Source organism: Erinaceus europaeus, chromosome 4 (genome assembly GCF_950295315.1).
Source record: "Erinaceus europaeus chromosome 4, mEriEur2.1, whole genome shotgun sequence".
Taxonomy (NCBI): domain Eukaryota; kingdom Metazoa; phylum Chordata; class Mammalia; order Eulipotyphla; family Erinaceidae; genus Erinaceus; species Erinaceus europaeus.
The window spans coordinates 101,686,693-101,708,701 of NC_080165.1; the positions used below are offsets into that span (position 1 = coordinate 101,686,693).

At 47.9% G+C, this 22,009-nt stretch overlaps 1 protein-coding gene across 8 annotated transcripts in view; it reads right to left on the reverse strand.

The window, feature by feature from the left end:
• Positions 1–702: 702 nt before the first annotated feature.
• The window catches only part of NTF3 (neurotrophin 3), an 81,359-nt gene continuing 60,052 nt past the window's right edge, over positions 703–22,009 (reverse strand). For all 8 annotated transcript variants that reach the window (XM_060190237.1, XM_060190231.1, XM_060190232.1 and 5 more), the window contains one exon: positions 703–1,847. In XM_060190237.1, the coding sequence (XP_060046220.1) occupies positions 1,050–1,826 (777 nt within the window). In that variant the 5' untranslated portion in view covers positions 1,827–1,847 and the 3' untranslated portion in view covers positions 703–1,049. The remainder of the gene's footprint in view (positions 1,848–22,009) is intronic.

Here is a 22,009-nt window from a genome sequence, read left to right on the forward strand (position 1 = left end):
CAGAGCCACCATTTGGGAGTGCCTCATCACCTACCATGGTGACCGGACCTGGCTGACTCAGGGTGGGTGGCCCAGTGAACTTACTGGCCAGAAGGAAGTGGGCAGCACCAGGCCAGTGACCCCTGGAAACCTGCTCAGAAGACCATCCCAATCTTGCCTGGGCAACAGAGGAGAGGAACAGAACTTAAAACTGAGGTCTGAGCATCTGCCCAATTCCTCTGGCAGCTCCAGGAGGCCATATCCCGGAAAAGCCTCTTGTGGCTAAGTCATCCTGGGTACTATCCCAAACTTGTGACTCAGGGCAGCTGGCTTGTAGGGAACCAGACAAGCCCTTTGTTCCACATAGTTAATTGTCCTCCCTTACTGCCTAACGGGATGAAAGTCACTTGCAAAAAACACAAAACAAACAAAAAAATCAACTTTGTAGTCACTCCAAACTTTCCCTCCACCCACCCCAATAACCAATGGGCTGTAAAGAAACTTCCAAACTAAAACTACTGGGCTCGTTATTGTTCTAGGTCCAAGATATTCGAGAGAAATATCCTTCCAGGAGCAACAGCATCAGGAAGGAGAGCAAGAAGGGTGATGACAGTGAACTCGGTGGCTCCCAGCAGTGACTATCTTTCACGTGGCCCAATGGAGAATGAAGTCCTATGGAGGAGGAGACACAGGACCATGTCTACATACAACTCCGACATCATCCAATTTCAACAAGTTTTTACTAAAACACAAGTTATGGCCTTGACAATACTGAATGCAAAACACTGGTGTACACAGATCTTACAGAGATGGGGGCCACTGAGGGCCCAGTCACAAAAATAAGATTTAACAAATGGGGGAGGTGGTCTAGGGGAAAGGGTCCGGGAAAGGGGGAAGGCAAGCACACTGATTTTATTGAGAGAAAAAGCTTATATACTGGAGGGTGGCTGAAGTTTAATAAATAAAGGTCAACTTATAATATATAAAAACCATATAAACATTTATATGCTACATGCATATCATATAATTTAAAGTAATAATTTATCTATAAGGGGGGGGACGACACCAACTCATGTTCTTCCAATTTTCCGTGACAAGGCACACACACAGGAGGTGTCTATCCGGATCCACCGCCAGCCCACCAGTTTGTTGTTTTCGGACGTGAGGGCCCGCACGTAGGTCTGTGATGTCTTGCACTGAGAGTTCCAGTGCTTGTCATCGATGCCCCGGCAGCCATTTTTCACCGGCCTGGCCTCCTTACACCGAGTCTCATAAAAGTACTGTTTGACGGGGGAGTTGCCCGTCTTGATCTCCCCCAGCACCGTTACCTGGTGTCCCCGAATGTCGATGGCTGATGACTTGTCCGTCACCCACAGGCTCTCGCTGTCACACACGGAGTACTCCCCTCGGTGGCTCTTGTGCTCCGAGTACCTCTTCCTTCGGGGTGACGTCCTGTTGGCCACGGCTGGGCTGCCCACGTAATCCTCCATGAGATATAAGGGCGGGGGGCCCAGGGGGGTGCTGGCCGTCAGGAGCACCCGGGGAGAGCTGTAGCGTCTCTGCTGCCTCAGCAGGTCCGTGTCCATGGCCCCCACCGGGTGGAATTCTGACCGGGGTGGTTGGTCCTGCTGGGGCTCCCGGGGGCCCTCGGCCTGGGGCAAGACTTCTGGAGGGCTTCCCTGAATGTCCAGCGTCTGCTTGGAGAGCTTGTTCTTCAGGATGTCTGCCTGGATCAGCCGGATGATGAGGGAGTTGAGAGAGTCTTCGGGCAAACTCCTCTGGTCCATGTTGCTGCCTTGGGTGCCACGGAGATAAGCGAGAAATATCACATAAAACAAGATGGACATCACCTTGTTCACCTGTAAGAGCTGCAAAGGAAACACAGGTGTTAGTTGGAGGTAGGGGGGTGAGAGGGAGGGATCTGGGTCCCTGCCATCGGGGTGCCTGAGGGGGGACACCTACATTCTGACAGCCAGAGGATGAGGGGTGTTGGCTTTCTCTACCCCCTAACCCCTCAGGTTAGAGTGAGAGTCAGTTGAATCTCCAAGGAAACAGAGAAACATCCTATAAAGTTTAAAGTGTCTAACGTCAGTCAATTATTAAAGCACCATGGTTGGGTGACAGGGAGAGATGTGAGCATGCGTGTGTGTGTGTGTGTGTGTGTGTGTGTGTGTGTGTATGTGTGTGTGGTGGTGGTGGTGGTGGTGGGGTGTATGAAAGGCAGAGAATATATTTTTTTATTGGGGCCAGGACCTTGCATATGGATTATTTCATTGCTCTTGGGATGACTTTTTTCATTCAGATACACACACACACACACACACACACACACACACACACACACACACACACACTATGAGCAAAATGGTGAGACACCATAGCACCAAAGCTATGGTGTCTCCCATTTTGTGCTGGGACTTTGAACCTGGACCATGATAGAACACACATCCTAGGCAGTGAGTAACTGGGGGAAAAATACAACAGTATTTAATAAAATAAGCCAAATGCTTCAAGCACCTGGTTCCCACCTGCAGGGAAGGGAACTTCAACAACAATGGAATGGTACTGCAGGTGTCACTTTTGTCTCTAACCTTCTATCAAAAGGAACCAAAGAGAGAGAGAGAGAGAGAGAAAGGGGTAAAAACAGTTGCCGGAAGTGCCGGAACTGTACAGGAACCATCTCTCAGCTACGACCCTGGTAGCAAATGAAAGAGGCAATCATGACTATTGGATCTGGAGAATGGAAAGGCTGGTTCCCCTCCTAGGGTTCAAGTCAGAGTATTACAGGCACAGGTGGCTTGAAGACACATATCCCGTCTTTCCCAGACAGACAGACAGACAGATATTGCTTCTGTGCCCAATGGTCACTGACTCCTGCACCCTCACATGGAGACAGGTTGTCATCGCGTCTTTAACTGTCACTCAAGTTAAACACCACTGCCCCTAGCCAGGGACACTGCATCTAAAAATCTGCATCCTTTCATCAGCACAAGTGGCAGCAACCTTGGACCGTGTCAAAGAACAGAGCCCCATGTCCCCCCGCTGCAGCCCTGAGGACTCAGAGACTGAGGACCTAGATCTTAGTAACCTTTGTCAACCTTTTGAAAACCCGTTAGTGAGGTCTCACTGCCCACTCTAAGGCAGGCCCTGAGTTCAGGGTGTCCTGACAAGAGCCCCAGGGACACACTTCAGTGGGATATCCAAGTGTCCCCAGAGGCCCTTGCGGCATGTAACCGAGAAGTGGCGATTGCCAGCTCCAAGGTGTGTAGGCAAGGCTAGCCCCTATACAGCAGGACTGTGCTGTGATTATTTTCCTCCCACCTTTAGCTTTTTAATAATATTAAAAAAGAATAGCTTTCCATTACAAGGTGTTTCTGTTTTTCACTCAAAGGCTCTTGAGCCCAAGCACAGGCTCCCTGGGTTGTCATGGTGGAAGCTGGGCACAGGTGTCACTTGAGTCCTTGTGGAATTCCGGGGCTGATCTCGAGACACCGGCAAGGCCAGTCTCACTGACACCAGAGCTGAGCCCAGAGTTTCCGAAGGCTACGTCCTCCCTCCTTGGTGATTCACTGGTAGCCTTTCTTTAATTACCCTCACTGTTGCTGCCCCACCTGCTCCCAGGAGGACCAAGCTTCCTCTTGAAAGCTCTGTCTAAGCATGGAAAAAAATCAAAGCCCTCCCCTCCCATTCTCCTGTGGTATTTTCAGAAAGGTTTTGCTTATTCCGGGGGGAATGGGGAAATGCAGAAGGGAAATAAACAAAGGTGAAGCAAGGACCAGGGGAAGGAGCAGGCTAAGTGGGCCTTGTCCTAGCCTGCCTGCCTCACTCACTCTCTCCAGGACCCAGAACTCAGCCTTGCCCTGGCCCTGCTATCTCCTCTCCAAAGGCCATGGTACCACAGGCCCTCTGCTCCCATTCCTGATACCCGCCTGCTTCTCTGATAAGGGGACAGAGCTCCCTGCCAGTGGAAACTACTCTGGGGACAACAGAGGCTTCAAGGTCAAAACCAAGAGAGGAGGAGCCTAGATCTGCTGCCCAGCCATAGAGATGGCCCGGACAGCCCTGTTACTCAGGAAACAGGCTCTCATGGGAGTAATCTTTCCTCCTTTCTCTCATTCTGAATGTGACCTTTGACCTTGCAGGTCCCACATAGCATAGTGGTGATGCACGGGACTTGCATGGGGAGGTCCTGGGATCGATTCCTGGCACTGCCAACAGCCTGAGCTGAGGAGTGCTCAATAGAAAAAGAAAATGGGGCCAGAGAGATGGCTTACTGGTAGGGTGCCTGTCCTGCTAGGTTCCAGCTTTGGCGTCACACAGGCAGTGGCAGAAGCCCCTCACTGTTGCTGTGGTGTCTCCCTCTCTTTCTGAATGAAAAAGTGGTCCCTAGAGGTGAAATTGTGCACAGGTAAGGCTGTGCTTCCACATTAAATAAACGGAAGACAGATGCTGATAAAGTATAAAAAAATATGACTTGCATGCTACAAGTCAGTCTCATGTGAGACTGGAATCACACTCCAACTGCACTTTCTCCCAGGACAAAGTAGAGGGCCTGAGCAATAGCTCATGTGGATAATGCACTGCTTTGATGGGTGTGAGACCCAGGTTTGAGCCTGGGCTCCCCCACACTGAAGGAATGTTCAGTGCTGTGGTCTCTTTCATTGCCTCTGTCTGTATCAGAAAAAAAAAAGCAAAATAAACATGCAGTGAAATATTTCAGGACTGAATAATGTGTGGTATCTCTGGGCTGGGACTGCAAATAAAAGTTTAGGAGCATTGGTCTGAACATGGACCCAAAGAGTATTAGATGCAAACACTGGGCTGGCAAAACAGGTCACTTGGCCATTATGCTGCTTTGCCATACATGAGATTCAGGTTCAAGACCAGCCCCCACCACATTGAAGGACGCTTTGGTGGCTGTGGTCTCTCTCTCTCTCTGTCTCTCTCTCGGTATGTGTCAAAATAAGTAAAATAATGAGGCAGAAGAACATTTAAAACCCAGTCCCTTCAACTTACAATGCAGGCTAGAAAAGTGAGAAGAGACACAGCTTGGGAGCCCTAGCCAGGGCCCAGCCTTCTCACACTCTCGTCCCAGGCACTAAGTAAAAGCTGTCTGCATGGTCCACATGGTCAGGGAGGTGCTCAGTTGGCAGAATGCAGGACTTACAAGCTCAAAGCTGGGGACTTGAGCTCTGGCAGGATCTGAATCACAGCAGAAGAGGACTCTAGTCTCTTTCTCATAAATTAAATAAAATTAACAGGGGGGGGGAAGCAACCAAATAAGCAGGTAGGACCACAGGCATGAACCAATTTCAACTTCACATTTTGATGACCTCTCCTATAGAAATATCACCCTTTAAGAAGAAACACAAAGGCAGTTCTGGAATTTAAGCTCAAGGTCTTTTTAAACTTATTTATTTTAACGAGACAGAGATAGATACATAGATAGATAGATAGACCAGAGCCAGCTCTGGTTTATGGTGGTGCTGGGGATTAAACCTGGGACCTCATGGCCTTAGGCATAGACATCTTTTTACAGAACCATTATACTATTTGAACTCAAGGTCTTACCCACACACTCTGCTCCTAAGCCATCTCTCTAGTGTATTTTCTTTTCTTTTACTCACTTTCTTTCTTTTTTTTTTTTTTCGTGGACCATTAGCCTGTATGATAGTTTTCCATCCTTTCACTTTAAGTCTGTGTTTATCTTGTTGTGACAGATGGGATTCTTGCAAGCAGCATATGGTTGGGTTATGTTTTCTGATCCATCCCCCCACCCTGTGCCTTTTGATGGGTGAGTTTAAGCCATTGACATTTATTGATATTATGGATTTAATGTACTGTAGTGCCATTGTTCTAAAAAACAATTTGTTTACTCTGATATATTGCAAGTATTATAGTGATGTTCTTGTTTATAAGAGGTCTTTTAGTACCTCTTTCAGGGCCGGCTTGGTGATGGTTGCCTCCTTTAACTGTTGTTTGTCTAAGAAGGTTTTGATCCCTCCATCTAGCTTGAATGAAAGTCTAGCAGGATATATTATCCTTGGTTGAAACCCTTTTTCATTCAGGGCTCGATAGATATCTTGCCACTCCCTTCTGGCTTTTAGAGTTTGAGTGGAGAAATCTGCAGATAATCTTATGGGTTTTCCCCTGTATGTGACTTTTTGTTTCTCTCTTGCAGCCTTTAGGATCCTTTCTTTATCCTTACTTCTTCTCATTGTGACTATGATGTGTCTTGGTGTCTTCAGGTCTGGGTTGATTCTGTTTGGTACTCTCTGGGCCTCTTGCACCTTGATATCCTTTCTGTTATTCAGGTCTGGGAAGTTTTCTTGAATTATTTCCTCTAGAATGTTTTCTTCCCCTTCCTCTCTTTCTTCCTCTGGCAGGCCAATTATACGAATGTTACTTCTTTTGAGATCATCCCATATGTCTCTGTTGTTGTTTTCAGTGTCTCTCAATCTCTTTTTAAGCTCTTTCACCTCTTTCTTAGTTTTCTCTAACTCATCCTCTGTCTGACTAATTCTGTTTTCTGCTTCTGTTAGTCTGCTTTCCCTTGCCTCAGCTTCTTTCTTCATTACAGCTATTTCAGCTTTCAGTTCTCTAATTGCCTCAAGATAATCAGTATTTTCCTTGGGGGTCTCAACTGTTGTTTCCCTAATACTGCCATTCCTTTCCTCCAATGTTGTTTTCATTTCTGTGATTAATAAGTTTATTATTGCTTGCATACTTTTCTTATCTATGGTTACTTCTGGCTGATTTGTAGTTCCTTCTGGGCTCTTGTCTTCATTCATTGGAGTAGCAGTTTTATTTGTTTTTGATCTACCCATTTTTTTTGATTTATGTGTTTCTTTTTTTATGCTCTGTTGTTCCTCAGTTGTTGTGTCTTGAGTACAAGTAACACTGTACTAAATACCTTTATGACAATTGCACTCACCAACCTCCGGAATTACAGTAGCAACTGAAGTAAGTATTGAAGTAGTTTAATCGTTACCAGTTAGCCAAACAATTTCTCCAGTCCGTGAAAAAATAGTAACCAAATCCCAGTGAAGAAAGAGAAAAGAAAGAGAGGATAGCAAGAATAGACAGTTATGCAAATCTACTATCCAGTGTATATTCTAGAGGTAACAAGAGGGGAAAGGGAACTAGAGCAGAGATACACACATAGAGAGTCCACTCTGAGTCAGATTTCATTGCCGACGATGCGATCAGAGCACTCGCTGTTAACAGCTTCTCAGTCCGCCATCTTCTCTCTCTTTTTTTTTTTTCTTCTGGATTATCTCTGGAGCTCAGTGCCAGCACTATGAATTTATCCCACTACTCCTGGTGGATATTCTTTCCTCCCCCCTCCCCATTTTACTCCATAAGACAGAGAGAAATAGAGAGGAGAAGGGGAGATGAAGAGGAAGAGAGAACAGAGAGACACCACTCATACCACCAGAGTCCTGTGTGTGTCCCTCACTACAATCACATGATAAACCGTCATGGTGAGACTCTGGATCCAAGCGTGGTTCGGTGGGACGGGCAGAGTCCTCTGAACACTGCTTGGGCATTGTGGACTTGGGCTAAAAGGCTATGTCTGCGACTGGCTGGGAAAGCCTGGGTTTAGGGAAAAAGGAAAGCCCTTAAGGTCGTGGTTCTCTCCCTTGACCAGTTTTATCGCTGGGGCTCGGTGCGGTGCCTGCAATATGAATCCATTGCTCCTAGAGGCCTTTTTTTTCACATTTTGTTGCCCTTGTTGTTGTTGCTATTGCTATTGTTGTTGCAGAGAGAAATCAAGAGAGGAGGGGAATACAGAGAGGGGGAGAGAAAGACAGACACCTGCAGACTTGCTTCTCTGCTTGCGAAGTGACCCTCCTACAGGTGGGGAGTGGGGGTTCAAACTGGGATCCTTTCACCGGTCCTTACACTTTGCACCATGTGCGCTTAACTCACTGTGCTACTGCCTGGCTCCCACATTATTCCCACCCCCCATGTGTCCCTCACCCACAGTGGTGCCTGATTTCTCTGTGTTGATCTTCTATGCTTGGACCCTCTATGGGAATGGCTGTCTGGAAGAAGCAGGGCAGCAGCCAGGCAGTGGGGTTCTATGTATAGTCAGTAGAAGAGGGTGTAGGGCCACACAGGGAATATCTATAGTGAGATTGCTAAGAACTGTCACAATGCAATGGGATGCATTGGATCGAGCTTCCTGTGGTGCATCCCGTGAGTACCCATTCATTGGGGAAACTGACGATCCTTCCTAGCCAACTGAATCCACATGGATCCCAGTCACTTTCAAAGCCAGAAACAAGCAGCTCCTGACAGCTTTCAAGCTGTTGGTCCTGCTCTTCGAGTCCTCCAACTTAATGTTGAGGGGCTGTCCTTTGCCAAACGTGTTCTTATTGGTCAATTGGCAATACAGCATCAGGCAGATGTCATTTGCCTACAAGAATCACTTATAGCAGTCGATGAGGCTGCTCGATTCACCATCAGTGGATTCGATTTAATCCTACACTGAACTTCTCTGTTCCAGACTCTTGGAAACAGAGTTGGCAGTCAGCTGAGGTAAAGAACAAACACCTCATCACAGACCCTGCAAGGGTCAACCCGGCTTTGACCTAGCATGTTATGATTGGGCCCTCCTCAATCGCTATCAAACAGGCCATGGCCGGTGCGCCACTATGTTCCATCGCTGGGGAGCCAGAGACGACCCGAACTGCCCCTGCGGCTACAGACAGATTATGACCCACATAGTCAATGACTGCCACCTCTCCAGATTCAACGGAGGTCTCGAAACTTTACATCAGGCTCAACCTGATGCTGTTGACTGGCTACGGAAGAAGGGCAAACGCTAGAAGAAGAAGACAGGCCAGTGATCACCAGCTGATTGTACCATTTGTTAATCTGCTGTGGGAAATTCTTGTCCCTGGAGGCTAGTTCCTACTATCTCTTTCAAGGACACATGGTCTCTGGGGGTCCCTGGGAATTTTGAGAGGATAAACACAACTTTTCCTGGTTCTTCCAGACAGCCATGGTTATCATGGGGCAGTAGAGGGGAACATCAGGACTCTGGTGGTAGGAAGGTTGTGGAATGATACCCCTGTTATCTGATAATCTTATAAATCTCTATGAAGTCACTATGTTGGAGTGTGGGGGGGCAGTTTTAAAAAAGTGCACTTCAAAAGAACCCTCCCGCACTGGTGGTGGGAATGTAAATTGATCCAACCCTTGTGCAGAGCAGTCTGGAGAACTCTAAGAAAGCTAGAAATAGACCTATCCTATGACCCTGCAATTCCTCTCCTTGGGATATATCCTAAGGAAACAAACATACCCATGCAAAAAGATCTGTGTGTGCTTATGTTCATATTAGCACAATTTGTAATAGCCAAAACCTGGAAGCAACCCAGGTGTCCAACAACATTGGCTGAGAAAGTTGTGGTATATATACACACTGGAATACTATTCAGTTATTAAGAATGATGAATTCACCTTCTTTACCTCATCTTGCATGGAGTTTGAAGGAATCATGTCAAGTGAGATAAGCCAGAAAGAGAAGGATGAGCATGGGATGGTCTCACTCATGGACAAAAGCTGAGAAATAAGAATAGAAAGGGAAATACAAAACAGAACTTGGACTGGGTTTGGTGTTGCACCAAAGTAAAGGACTCTGGACTTTGGGTGGGTGGGTGAGGGGTCGTGGTTCAGGTCCTGGTGCTTAATGGTAGAGGAGGACCTCAGCTGGGATTTAAATTAGAGTGTTTCCAGAAAATCTGAGAAATCTTACACAGGTACCAAGAGCTGTATTTACTGTTGACTGTAAACCATCAGTCCTCCCAATAAAAATAAAAAAAAACATGTTTTAAAATCATAGTTTCTCATAAAGTTTTATGTACATTAAAATAATAAGATTGAAAATCAGTAATAAAATAACATTAATTTTTTTTAAAGTGTTCTTCAGGTATGTATGTCCTTGTTTGGATCTGAAATGTTCCTGTCAGCCAAACCAAAGCCTTGCCTAGAGAGATGGCACAGCAGCAGAGCTCGGGACTTGCATCTGAGAGGTCTCCACCCCTGGTACCACTGACAGGCAGAGCTGAGCAGAGCTCTGGTAAAACAAAGCCTGGCCAGGCACCAAGAAATGGCAGCAGGAGCAAATCAGGCGTAAGCTGCTAAGTGCTTCTGTGTCACTAGCAAGGCTGCGTTCAGACCCAGCATGCTTCCTGTGGACCTGCTCCTGCACTTGGTCTGCACTGGCTTCTGTACTGTAGAGAATCAGCCTGCCTCCAGTCTTACATGTAGGGAAACTGAGATCACCAGTGAAGGAGAAGTGAGCTGGCTGGGTAAAGCCAGGTTCTAGAGTCCAGATGGCAGGATTACCCAGAAGATAGAAGGCACTGGGTTTGAAGCTTATCAGAAGTGGTCAGGCCAGGTTGAGGTCGTGACACACCCAGTAGAGCATGTGTATTATAGAGTTCAAGCCCCAGTTCCCCACCAGCAGGGGGGAAGCTTCACAAGTGGTAAAGCAGTGCTGCAGGTGTCTCTTACACTTCCCTCTCAATTTTTGCCTCTATCAAAAAAAAAAAAAAGCACATGAAATAGTTCACTTGGATAGTGCTCTGCTTTGCCATGTGAGAGCCCTAGGTTCAAGATAGGCCTCTACTACATTGGAGAAAGCTTTATGGCTGTGATCTTTCTCTCTCTCTCTCTCTCTGGAAAAATGTCAAAGGGGAGAGGAGGCTGCCCAGAGCAGTGGATTTATCCCACTGGCATCGAGTCCAAGTGATATAATCCTGGTGCAAAAAAAAAAAATGAAACCTTTTTTTTTTTATTTGAAGAAAAGAAAAAAAAATTCTGTTGCTTAGGGTGGGGAGATGGCCCCCGCAGTGGAGTGCACACCTTGCTACATTCTTGTCCCCAGCACCACATAGGCGGAGCACCTGGAGCCGGGGGAGCTTCCTTAGTAGAAACATGGTAGATGGTGATGTTGCTATGTCTCTCCTCTCTGCCTCTGTCTCCACATGGGATTGAACAGGGTGAGGGGAGAGTCCCCTGGAAGTGGTGGAATTATGCATGCACAAGCCCTATGGGGAGAGTGAGAGCTAGAGGAGACTTGGAGGAAAACAGAATTCATATGGCCTGTGTAGAATCAAGGTCATAGAAAAAGGAAATAACACAGTCCTACTGAAAGCTCTCTTAGTGCAGTAACTGGGGACAGTGATACCCTGGGAATGTTAGTTGAACAGGAACCTCTGGCCACAGAGATGCTGCAGGTGCACAGATGAAGGGGCCAGAGGACTCACTCCCTGCTGGTAGACGGGAAGAGGAGGCTTGGTGCTGGCTCCACCCAGATCAGGCCCACCGGTGACCCTGTGAATTCAGGACTTGTCTGCTCCTTCCCAACTGGCCCCTGCCACTCACAGAGACCATCCCCTTAGCCTTGCCGACATGGCTACCCCTGCATGCAGTTCTCATCCACACCTGCCACTTGTTCAGTGAACAGGCACAGTGCTCTACAGTGGTCCAGCCCTGAGCCTGAGGTGCTATGCTGGCTTCTGCCAAGCCTGGTTTGGAAGCTAGTCAACTCTGCCTTCTCCTTCCCAAAGAAAATAAGAGGCTCTGGCTCTGAAGTGGGCCAAGGTCCCCAGGCTCTTCGGGGCCATAATTGGAAAAAGACCTGTTAAAGACCTCGGTTAAACCCCCTTCCTCACTCTCCCTGCTGCCCTTTTTCCCTATGCCTGTGCGGAGTTTTCTGAGACCCCGCCTGCCTCTCTCACTGGCGGTTTCCCCCACTTCGAAATGCTTTCCCACATATGGTGTTTTCGCAGTCCCCGGAGCAACATTCCTGCAAGGTTTCACCATCCCTCAAAATACTCAAAAGAGAGCAATTTCAGATTCCTCCTCTTTGGCTTAGTTTACAAGGCACACACAGGCTCTTTGGTCTCTCCACGGAGCAGCTGAGATTGAAAAGAAAGCCAGGTGGGCACAAGGGGCGATGGGCAGACTGGGCCTGTCACATGAAGCTGGGGCTGTGTCCTATTCCACTGATGGTCTAGTCCCTGCACAAGGCCACCACCTCCTGAGCACATGCAGGGAGAGCACTCCCACCTGCCCACACATCGAAGAAGCCATCTTTTTACACTGGGAATAACAGCGAAAATGCTACATGCCATATTGCCACATACATGGCACTTTAGAGATAGTTTTAGTTATTGCTTTTGCATACAGACAGAAATTAGAGGGAAAGGGAGATAGATATAGAGATGGAGATAGATATATAGAGACCTGCATCCCTGCTTCACTGCTGGTGAAGACTCCCCTCTGCAGTTGGGGTCTGGGGCATTTGAACAGGGCTTCTAGCATAGTGATGTGTGTGCTCTAGTGGGTGTGCCAACACCCAGCCCCTTGAATCTGATTTTTAAAGTCAGGGCTTTGATGATTGTATGCTTTAAACTGATAGATTCTCCTTAGTGTCTTTTTTCTTTTCAGGGATGGAACTTTGTTTCAGAGACATTTCACTGCTCCTAAGCTTCTTTATGGGGTGTGTGTGTGGGGGGGGGGGGGCGGTGACCAAAGCACTAACTTTCCTCTGGTACCATAGCTCTTCCTCTATGGTGCTGGGGATTCTACCTGGGCTACAGGGGCAAGATTCATGTCCTACCTACTGAGAGAGCACTTCAGTCCTTCAAGATTTATATATTAATTTTAACCCTTTAAAATAGGTTTATACATTTACTTTCATATGTGTGTGAATGAGAGAGAGAGAGAGAGAGAGAGAGAGAGGAGAGATGAGAAGGAAGAACAAGAGCACCACCAAGCTTTGGCACAGGCTCTGTCTGGGAGTGAATGCAGGATTTCAGGCATGAGAGTCCTGTGTTCTACCAATGAGCTATCTCCCTCCCACCCTGGCATCTTTAACTCCAGTTAGCTCCACAGAAGCAGGTCTTTCCACTGTCCACTTCATTTGGGGGAAACCGAGGCACAGGGTCATGTAATAACCAGCCCACAAATAGCAGAACCAGGATCACCTCACAGTCTGGCTCTGGAGCGGATGTTATTCATAGTATCCCTCTGCTGTCTCTGTCTCTGCTCTCCAGCATGCCAGAGTCCATTTCCTAAAGTCTTGATAGCTGCTGCCTGCAACAGGCTGAACATTGCCCCAAGAAGCCTCAGCCTTAAGCAGAGGGGTGTGGAGGGGGGTGTTCCAAAGATCTGAACTCCCTCCCCACTGCTGTCTCCTCCTCCCCAAAGTCACTATGAAAACATCCTGCCATGAAATCAGTGTCCCTCCTGGGCCTGATGCCTGCTTGCCCAGGTCAGTCCTTCTGGACTGTGTAAGGTAGTGGACCCAACACTCCCAGGACAGGCCTTTGTACTGGACATCACATCAAAGTGACCAGCAAAGGTGGCACTGAAGCTCAAAGCACTAGGCTCCTCACCCAGGAAGCACTGAGGTCAGGGCTGGGAACTCCTTCCAATCTGCTCAGTTTCTGTTCTGTGAATTCTTCATTCCCACCCTTGGAAGTAAAGCAGTCTCTGTAGGGTGACTGAGGACACTGTCCAGCTGTGTCCAGAAGGGCCTCATCCTCTGGACAACCCCTGCAGTTGTAACCTGGTCACTGACTAGACACCAAGGGCTCACAGGACCACATCCTGCCGGGTCAGTTCACCTTGTTATCTTGTTCGGGGAATGGGGAGAGTGAGAGGTGCGAAAGCAGCAGACTGAGTGCCAGATGACAAAAGGCAAAAGGAATGTGACGGTATATTAAACTGAGGCCATATGAAAAAACCAGCTCAGCATTGGTCTTGCCTTCCTCCTACCTATCTTAATCATCAAACTAATTCAAGTTGGCTTTGTTCTGAACACAGGTCCCCAGGCCTGAAAATGAGAGACAGAGGCCACATAAAGATGCCCTGAGTCAGAACAAGGCCAAGAGCCACAATCCTGATGACAATGGGTCTGCAGGGGATTGGCTTGGCTTTGGCCAATCACTTTATTAATGGTCTGGAAACAGGAGAAAGGGAAAAGGGGCTGATTCATTAACAGGCACTGATGATGTTCACAGCAAATGTTCTGTAAGCACTGGCGAGGACAGACCAATTAGGGGTGGGTGGCAGCCTGGTAAGACTGTGGCATGGTAGGGGGCAAGGAGAACCCCAAAATAGCAAGGCAGGGAGGACCCTTGAGTGGATGAAGGCAAGCGGCAGGTGGGATGCATTGGAAGGAGTGAATGAGAAAGAGCTGGAAGGGTCAGGGCTGTGTGGTTTTGTGCAGCACCACCAGTTCCATGAGCTTGGCCATGCACCTGCTTCATGCTCAAAAACACCTCTAGAGTATTGGCAACAACTTTACTTCCCTGCTTGCTGAAGTGGAACTCGGGCAGAAAAAAAAAAAAAAAAGAGCCAAGATCAGCAAGTAGGTTGACCAGATGAACACTCAGTGGTCACAGAGAACCCAAAGAAGCCACTCATCTAGAAGAACAAAAGTTACTCTCTCTAGGATGTACTTGCAGAGAGCTCACTGGGGACCACCTGGCTCCTAGGCAGGTCTGGGTCTACACAGACCAAAAAACTGGCCTTATCCTGCACAGCTCACTTAACTCACTGTCCCATAACCACTGCCAAGGCCAACATGGGGGCCCAGGAAATCTGACCTAAGACCAGGCCTTCCATTCCCAGGAGACGCTGATTTCCTTCCTACTGGAAGCAAGGCCATGAAAGGGGAAAGAAAACCAAAGAGCAAAAACCTCAAGAGATTGACTGGTCTCTCCCAGAACTGGGGTGTCTCCAAAGGGCCTTTCTTGGGAAGGGGGTGGTTAGCCACCCCTCCCCCTGAATGGATTAGCCTGCATGCAAAAAAGCAGGCTAAAAACCCAAGCTGTGTGTGTGTGTGTGTGTGTGTGTGTGTGTGTGTGTGTGTGTTTTGCATAGATGCTGGGAGAGGTTTTCTGTAAGGTTCAAAGCATCCCTGAGCTGGCTCGAGGCAGTGAGAGACAGAAGGTTTGGCACATGTCAAAACAACGCAGTTACAGAGGAAGGTAGTACAGTAATTTTCAGGCCCGGGAGCCCTAGGGCTGGGCCCTTGCTTAGGCAAGGAGATCTGAGAGGAGGTTGGTATGCGATGCGATGATGAGAGCCCCAGGAAACCCAGTTTTACTTGATCCTCTGCAGACTCCCAGGCCCTCATCTCATGGCCAGAGGGTGCACGAGAAAGGGTATAGAGAGGAATAGAGTTGGTCCAGATGTTCAGTTCAGACTGTGGGTCTTCTTTATTCTGGGCATTCAGACTCATCTGCCACATGCCACAGTACATGGAGGTGTGCAAACATGAGCTTGTGAATACATACTCATGTACATGCATGTACACACACACACACACACACACACACACACACCTTCCAGACTCTCTGAGGTGAGGATGGTTCGCACTTGGGCACTTGGGCTATTTTCACATCACTGTTTCATTTCATATTCACAGGCCTTGCAATTTTGGTCTCATTTCCTGCATCTGAGTTAACTTCCACTTTATTTTTTTAATTATTGCCACCAGAGTTACGGCCTGTACAACATATCTGTTGCTCCCAGCAGCCATTTTTTTCCATTAAACAAATTGTGTGTGTGTTTTTCATTTATTTATTTATTTTTAAATGCTGTCATTTTCATTTAATTTTTTATTATCTTGATTTGCTTAATGGATAGAGACAGCCAGAAACTGAGAGGATGGGGGAGACAGAGAAGGAGAGAGAGAGGCAGGTGGTGGCACACCCGGTTGAGTGTACATGTCACAGTGCACAAGGACCCATGTTTGAATCCCCAGTCCCCACCTGCAGGGGGAAAGCTTCACAAGTGGTGAAGCAGTGCTGTAGGTGTCTCTCTTTCTCACCCTTCCCTCTTGATTTCTGGCTGTCTGTAGCCAATGAATAAATAAAGATAATAACAATTTTAAAAAGAGAGAGAGGGAGAGAGACAGAGAGACACCTGCAGCCCTGCTTCACCACTCGCAAAACTTTTCCCCTGCAGGGAGGGACCAGGGGCTCAAACCTGGTCCTTGCACATTGTAACATGTGCGCTCAACCAGGTGCACCACCAAGCCACCCCTTTTGTGTCTGTTTCATTTGATACAGTAGAGAGAAACTGGAAGGAGAGGAAGAGATAGAGGGCGCGAGCAAGAGAAACTCCTGCAGACCTGTTTCACCACTTGTGAAGCTTCCTCCCTGCAGGTAGGATTGGGGTCCTTGCTCATGGTCATGCATAAGCTCAATCAGGTACACCACTGCCAGGCCTCCAGCCCTAATTTCCAATGGTGAAAACACACAAGGAGAGATTGTATCACTCAGTTACTTAGCGGATCTAGCTGGTGTTAACCTCTCAGCAGCAGGGCAATATTGCTCAAGTCAACATTTGTGTGAGAGATTTAACCTCTTCTTTCTTTGGGCTGATGCACTAATGCAGACAACATGTGCAAGAGTGTTATACAAACAGCCGTACATCTGTATTATTTAGACTTGTGTTGCTAACTTATTGATCTTTAGCGATGTTGCTAACAAGGATGCCAGAGGAGGAGGGAGAGGGTACAAAGATATTGATCTTGTCACCAAGATCCAGTGGTAAAATGTCAGGACATAGAGGGGCCCCTTCATCTTGAGAACTAAGAAGAAACTCAAGGGAATTCCAAAGAGCAGCTTCTGGCAGCCTCTTTTAAACCAAGACCACAGCTGGCTTGGCATTGCCCACACCTCTGACTCTGTAATGACAAACCAAGGTGAGGGGGCAAGGATCAGCCCTGACCATAATGGTTTGGCCCCAGGAGGACATGGCCATGGGAGGCATGTTCAGATGGCAGTCCTTCTTGCCAGGCCTGGAGACTGGGTGTGATGGAGCACAGCTTCTGTTTCTCCCTGATGCCTCCTGCTCTGCTCCCACCATAGTCAACCTTCCTTCCCAGGCTTAGGGACTGGCAGAATGTGTCCTGTTGCCTTTGGTCTGGACCCCTCTCCAGGAAACTCTGAGAACCAAGACTTGCACTCCACTGGATATCTGTCTCTACCTTGGGCTCATCAGCAGGGCGGCAGGGAGCCGAGGTAGGAGAGATGTTTAATGGTGGTTTCCTGATTCTTTGAAATAATCAATCTCTTACCCAAAGTGGAGCTGGGAGGGGGGAGGGGGCAGCTAGGCACTTCATAAACATTATGTCTCCAACCCCAAACAAGAGTCTACTGACTCGTTTTCTGGGCAGCTGGAGGGGACTCACCACCAACCCAAGCCTGTCCCCTGAAAGCAATTTTGGCAGCGGCACTCCAAACTTAAAGCCGTCTTTAATCACAGACACAAGTCATCATCGCCGCTTGGAATAACAGCTCGCATGGGCTGAGCCACACCATATGCTGGGGCCTTGGTGGGACCCTTGCATGGATTATTTCAATTGATCCTTGCAGACACCAGCATTAACCCCACTTTCCAGCTGGGGAGACTGAGGCTCAGGGGGATTAAGTCACTTGGTTCAAGATCATGCATCAATGGAGCAGCAGAGCCAGGATACAAACCCCAGGGACCTTGCTCTGGCACAGGGCAACACCTCCTGGCTCTGTCACCGAGCCAGAGGCACCTGCCACCGAGGCCCTGACTAGCTTGCTGCTGGAGCAGTGCCTCGTTCCTTTTCTAGAGGAAGACTTTAGGCAGGCTTCGGGACTATACAGAGGACATTACAGAAGGCTGGGTGATGGTGCAACTGGTTGAGTTCTTACATTATCATGCATTATCAGGTTTGAATCCCTACTCCCCACCCGCAGGGGGGAATCTTCACAAGTAGTGAAGCAGGGCTGCAGGTGTCTCTCTGTCTCTTCCTTTCTATGTCCCCTCCTCCTCTCAATTTCTTTCTGTCCTATCTAATAAAAAAGAAAGGGGAAAAAAGAAAAAGAAAAAGGAAAAATAGCCATCAGGAGCAGTGGATTCATAGTGCCCCAGCAATAATACTGGTGGCGATAAAAAGAAAAAAAGAGTCATGTGGAGTCTTGCCACATCTCCTGCTCTGATTTATGAATTAAAAACAACTCTGGGGGATGGATGGTGGTGCATCTGTTTGAAAGTCTGGGTTCAAGCCCCGAATCCCAATCTTGTGGGGGAAAGCTTCACACATGGTGAAGCAGTGCTGCAGGTCTCTCTCTCTCTCTCTCTCCCTCTCTCTCTCTCCCCCTGCCCTCTCATTTTCTCTCTGGTCTATCAAATAAAAGAAGAAAAAAAAAAGGCCACCAGAAACTCTGGATTCATCTTATAGGCACAGAATTCCAGCAATAATCCTGGTGGTAATAAAAAAAAAAAAAGGGAAGGAAGAAAGAAACAACTCTGCCATCAGCCAGCCTTGGGGTTCAAGGGGGGACATCACTGCTCATTTTAACACCTCAGTCACTGACATCATTTCTCTGCTGGTGTGCTACCTGAAAGGTGGGCAGAATTAACCCTTTAGTTTTGCCATTCATATATGAAACCCTGCCGCCCCCCACAAAGATCAAACTACCCTTAGCCATAAAGAAAACAGTGTCAGTCACATTTCCCAATCAGCATCTAGGGGTGGGAGTCACTCACTCCTCTTTTTTAATAAGCACCTAACAGAGTGTTGAGAGAAGCAAGCAGTGCTCCTGCAGGCAGTCTCTGATCTCTGGTCCTTTTTAGAATGTGATGTAAGATAGAGAAGATTTCCCTAGGAATCACAGAATCACACTGGTTGTGTGCACATGCAGAAACATTTTACAAAAATAACTGAGAGCAATACCTGGACTTTGGAAAGTCTAACTCAAAAGTCTGTGGTCCCTAGAAGAAGAGCTTGGGAACCAGAGTTTCAAAGACATTTTTCTTCTACTTGGAATATTGAATTCCTCTATGAAATACTAACACTCAGTGTTCACACTAAAACTGGGTCATTTTACTAACAGTTTCACTTTTTGCTCCTCTTTATTTCTCTCTGTTTCCTTTGGCCAGGATGAAGCCAGAGGTCAGTATCCCAGCCTATGAGCACACTGATCCATAAATAGAAAGAGTCTGGCTTCCTAGAGAACCAACCCTAGACTGTTCATCTGGGCCCAACACAGGCCAGTGTATTTAAATAGACAAGGAGCAAAACTCAGTAGGAGACTAGACAACCAATAGGACTTCTTCAAGTAGGTATAGTGATCCCACAAAAATCTGACCAGGTTTAATACTCTGAGAGGGCTGAAGCCCTGGCAGCTCGACCTAACCTATGAGGTAGTCCAGAGAGGTAGGCTCCTTCCCCTTCATTTTCCTTGTCTACCTCCTATCAGATGGTTTTTCTATTCCTTTGGTTTTCTTGCTCCTCCACATCCTCAAGATCAGTGCATCTTACTGTGTTTAGAAACTCCCATTTCCGAAGCATTTCTCTTCACTCCTGTGAGCTGCCAGGAGGGGCCTAAATGTGCAAGGTGAAGTGTTGTGTGTGCTTTCTTGGGAGAAGCCAGAGGTGGAGGAAGGAGGGCAGTAAAGGGACACATGCCTTGGAAGCTCAAGAAAGGAGATCTCAGATCACTGGACAGAGAGACACCTGCAGCCCTGCTTCACCTCTTGTGAAGCTTCCCCCCATGGGTGAGGACTGGGGTCTTGAACCCAGGTCTGTGAGCATGGTAATGCGTACATTCAACAAGGTCCCCAGCATGTTGCTAGTTTAAAGCTCAGCTGTGGCTTTGGACACTTGGTCCTGCCACAAGTTGTGCTCCTGTGCCCTATTTGGGTGTGTGGGTGGCCTGTGGCTGTTCAGACCCATCCAGTCAAGCAATGTAGCACAGAGGAGAGTCCAGTGGGACCTGGAGGTGAGACTGGACTGGCACAGCCTCCTCTGCTCCTGCAGCCTGGCAGGCAGGTGACTCGGCTGGCTGCCCTGAGACCACCAGGCTTGACAGGCTCCTAGGCAACCCCCTGCCATGACATTAGTCTTGTGTGGAAGCTGACATGAGTAGCTCAGCTCAAGATTGACTGTCAGCACCATCAGTGACCTCAGTCAATGATACATTCCAAAGAAGGACCACCCCTCCCAGTTCAACCCAAACTCCTGACCCACAGAACCTACTGGAAATGATTAAGCGGTTGTCATACCTCTGTGTTTGGCAAGGGGTGGGGGTGGGGGACTTGCTACACAGTAGGAAGCAGCAAGCACTGAAGCTGGGAGAACCATGGGGGAGTAGTGTCACATTATTAAGTCAATGATAAGATTTTATTCCACATGCTTAGAAGGGTTCCAGTAAATTCCTGGATTGTGGAGTGAAAAGAGGGCTGATTAATTAACAGAGTTTCAGCTAAGCCAAAGGATGTGGACCTGTGGCTCTTTTGGAAGGATGAGGGGAAAACAGGGAGGACTTGACAAAAGGAATCCTCCCCCCCCCCCCAAGCCAATGGGAGCTTTGCAAAGCTGTCCTGCCCTGGAGCCAGAGGATTCTTTGCCCTGGCTCACAGCCCCCTCCTGTCCCCTTCTTGCACAGGGAATGCTGCAGGTGCCTGGTGTGCACTAAAGGTGTGTGCAAAGGGTATGCCGGGGACACTCAGCTTCTAACAGCCTGGCAGGGGCTGGTGGGAGTACAGCACATATGCCAGCTTATTCAAAGACTCAGCTTCAAGCCCCTGAGTACCATGGGAGCACTACACAAAAGAGAATCTTCATGAGTGGTGCTGTGGCTCTCTCTCTCTGTGTCTCCTTATACCTCAGTCTCTAGACAGAGGGAAGGTAAGAAAATGCGTGTGGGCTGGGTGGTGGCACATCTGATTGAGTGCACACATTACAGGTTTAAGCCCGCCAGTCCCCACTTTCAGGAGGGAAGCTTCATAAGCAGTGAAGTGATGTTACAGGTCTCTCTTTCTCTTTCTCTCTCTCTCTGTCTCTCTTTCTCTCCTCTCCCTCTCTACCTTCCCTGTCCCTCTCAATTCTCTCTGTCTTATACAGAATAAGTAATATGTTAAATTTTTATTATCTTTATTTATTGGATAGACAGAAATCAAGAGGGAAGGGGGGTGATGGGGTGGGCGGTAGTGCAGCAGGTTAAGCACACATGGCACAAAGCTCAAGGATGGGCACAAGGATCCCGGTTCAAGCTCTCAGTTCCCCACCTGTAGGGAAGTTGCTTCATAAACGGTGAAGCAGGTCTGCAGATATCAATATTTCCCTCCCCTCTCTCTGTCTTCCTGTCCTCTCTCAATTTCTCTGTCCTATCCAACAACGGCAGCAATAACAACAACAACAAGGGCAACAAAAGAGAAAAAAATAACCTTTAAGAACAGTGGATTCGTAGTGCAGGCACTGAGCCCCAGCAACAACCCTGGAAGCAGAGAGAGAGAGAGAGAGGGAGAGAGAGAGACATTTGCAGCCCTGCTGTACTACTCACAAAGTTTCCCCCTGCAGGTGGGGGCTGGGGGCTTGAACCTGGGTACTTGTACATTGTAGCAACTGCACTCAACCAGGTATGCCACCACCTGGCCCCTAAGTAAAATATTTAATAAAGAAAGTATTACTTAAAAAAAAAAAGGGTGCCAAGAACAGTGGAGTTGTGCAAAGATAACCCTGATAGCAACAAAAAGCAGTTTTCCTGGCAGTGGCACAAAAGACCATGGGATGGACCATGTGTACCTTGTGCCCAAGGAACTTGAAGGCCACTCTCAGAAGCTCTGGCCTTGGAGAAAGGGAGGAGAAACACTGCAGCCAAGGCAGGTTCTGCTGGGAGACAGGACTGCAGGCTGTGTGTGTGGCTCAGGGTGTCTGTGTGTTCATGCTCATGAATGTTGCACACATATGTGTGCATGCATATGTGTAGTAGAGGGTACTGAAAAGAGCCTAAGGTTAAGAAGTATCAAAACTCGGGTGCTACCTCCAGCTTCCCCTTTGGGCTACTGTGAGAGCTGGAGCAAGTCTTTTCTTTTTCTTACCTCCCAGGCTCTTCTGTAAAACTGAGAAAGTCAGAGTAAACCATCCTAAGATCACTCCAACCTTACCATATGCCCATGAAGCACAGAGAGGAGTGAGGGGTGACTTTGGGGGGAGTCCCTCTGTACATACCCCTTA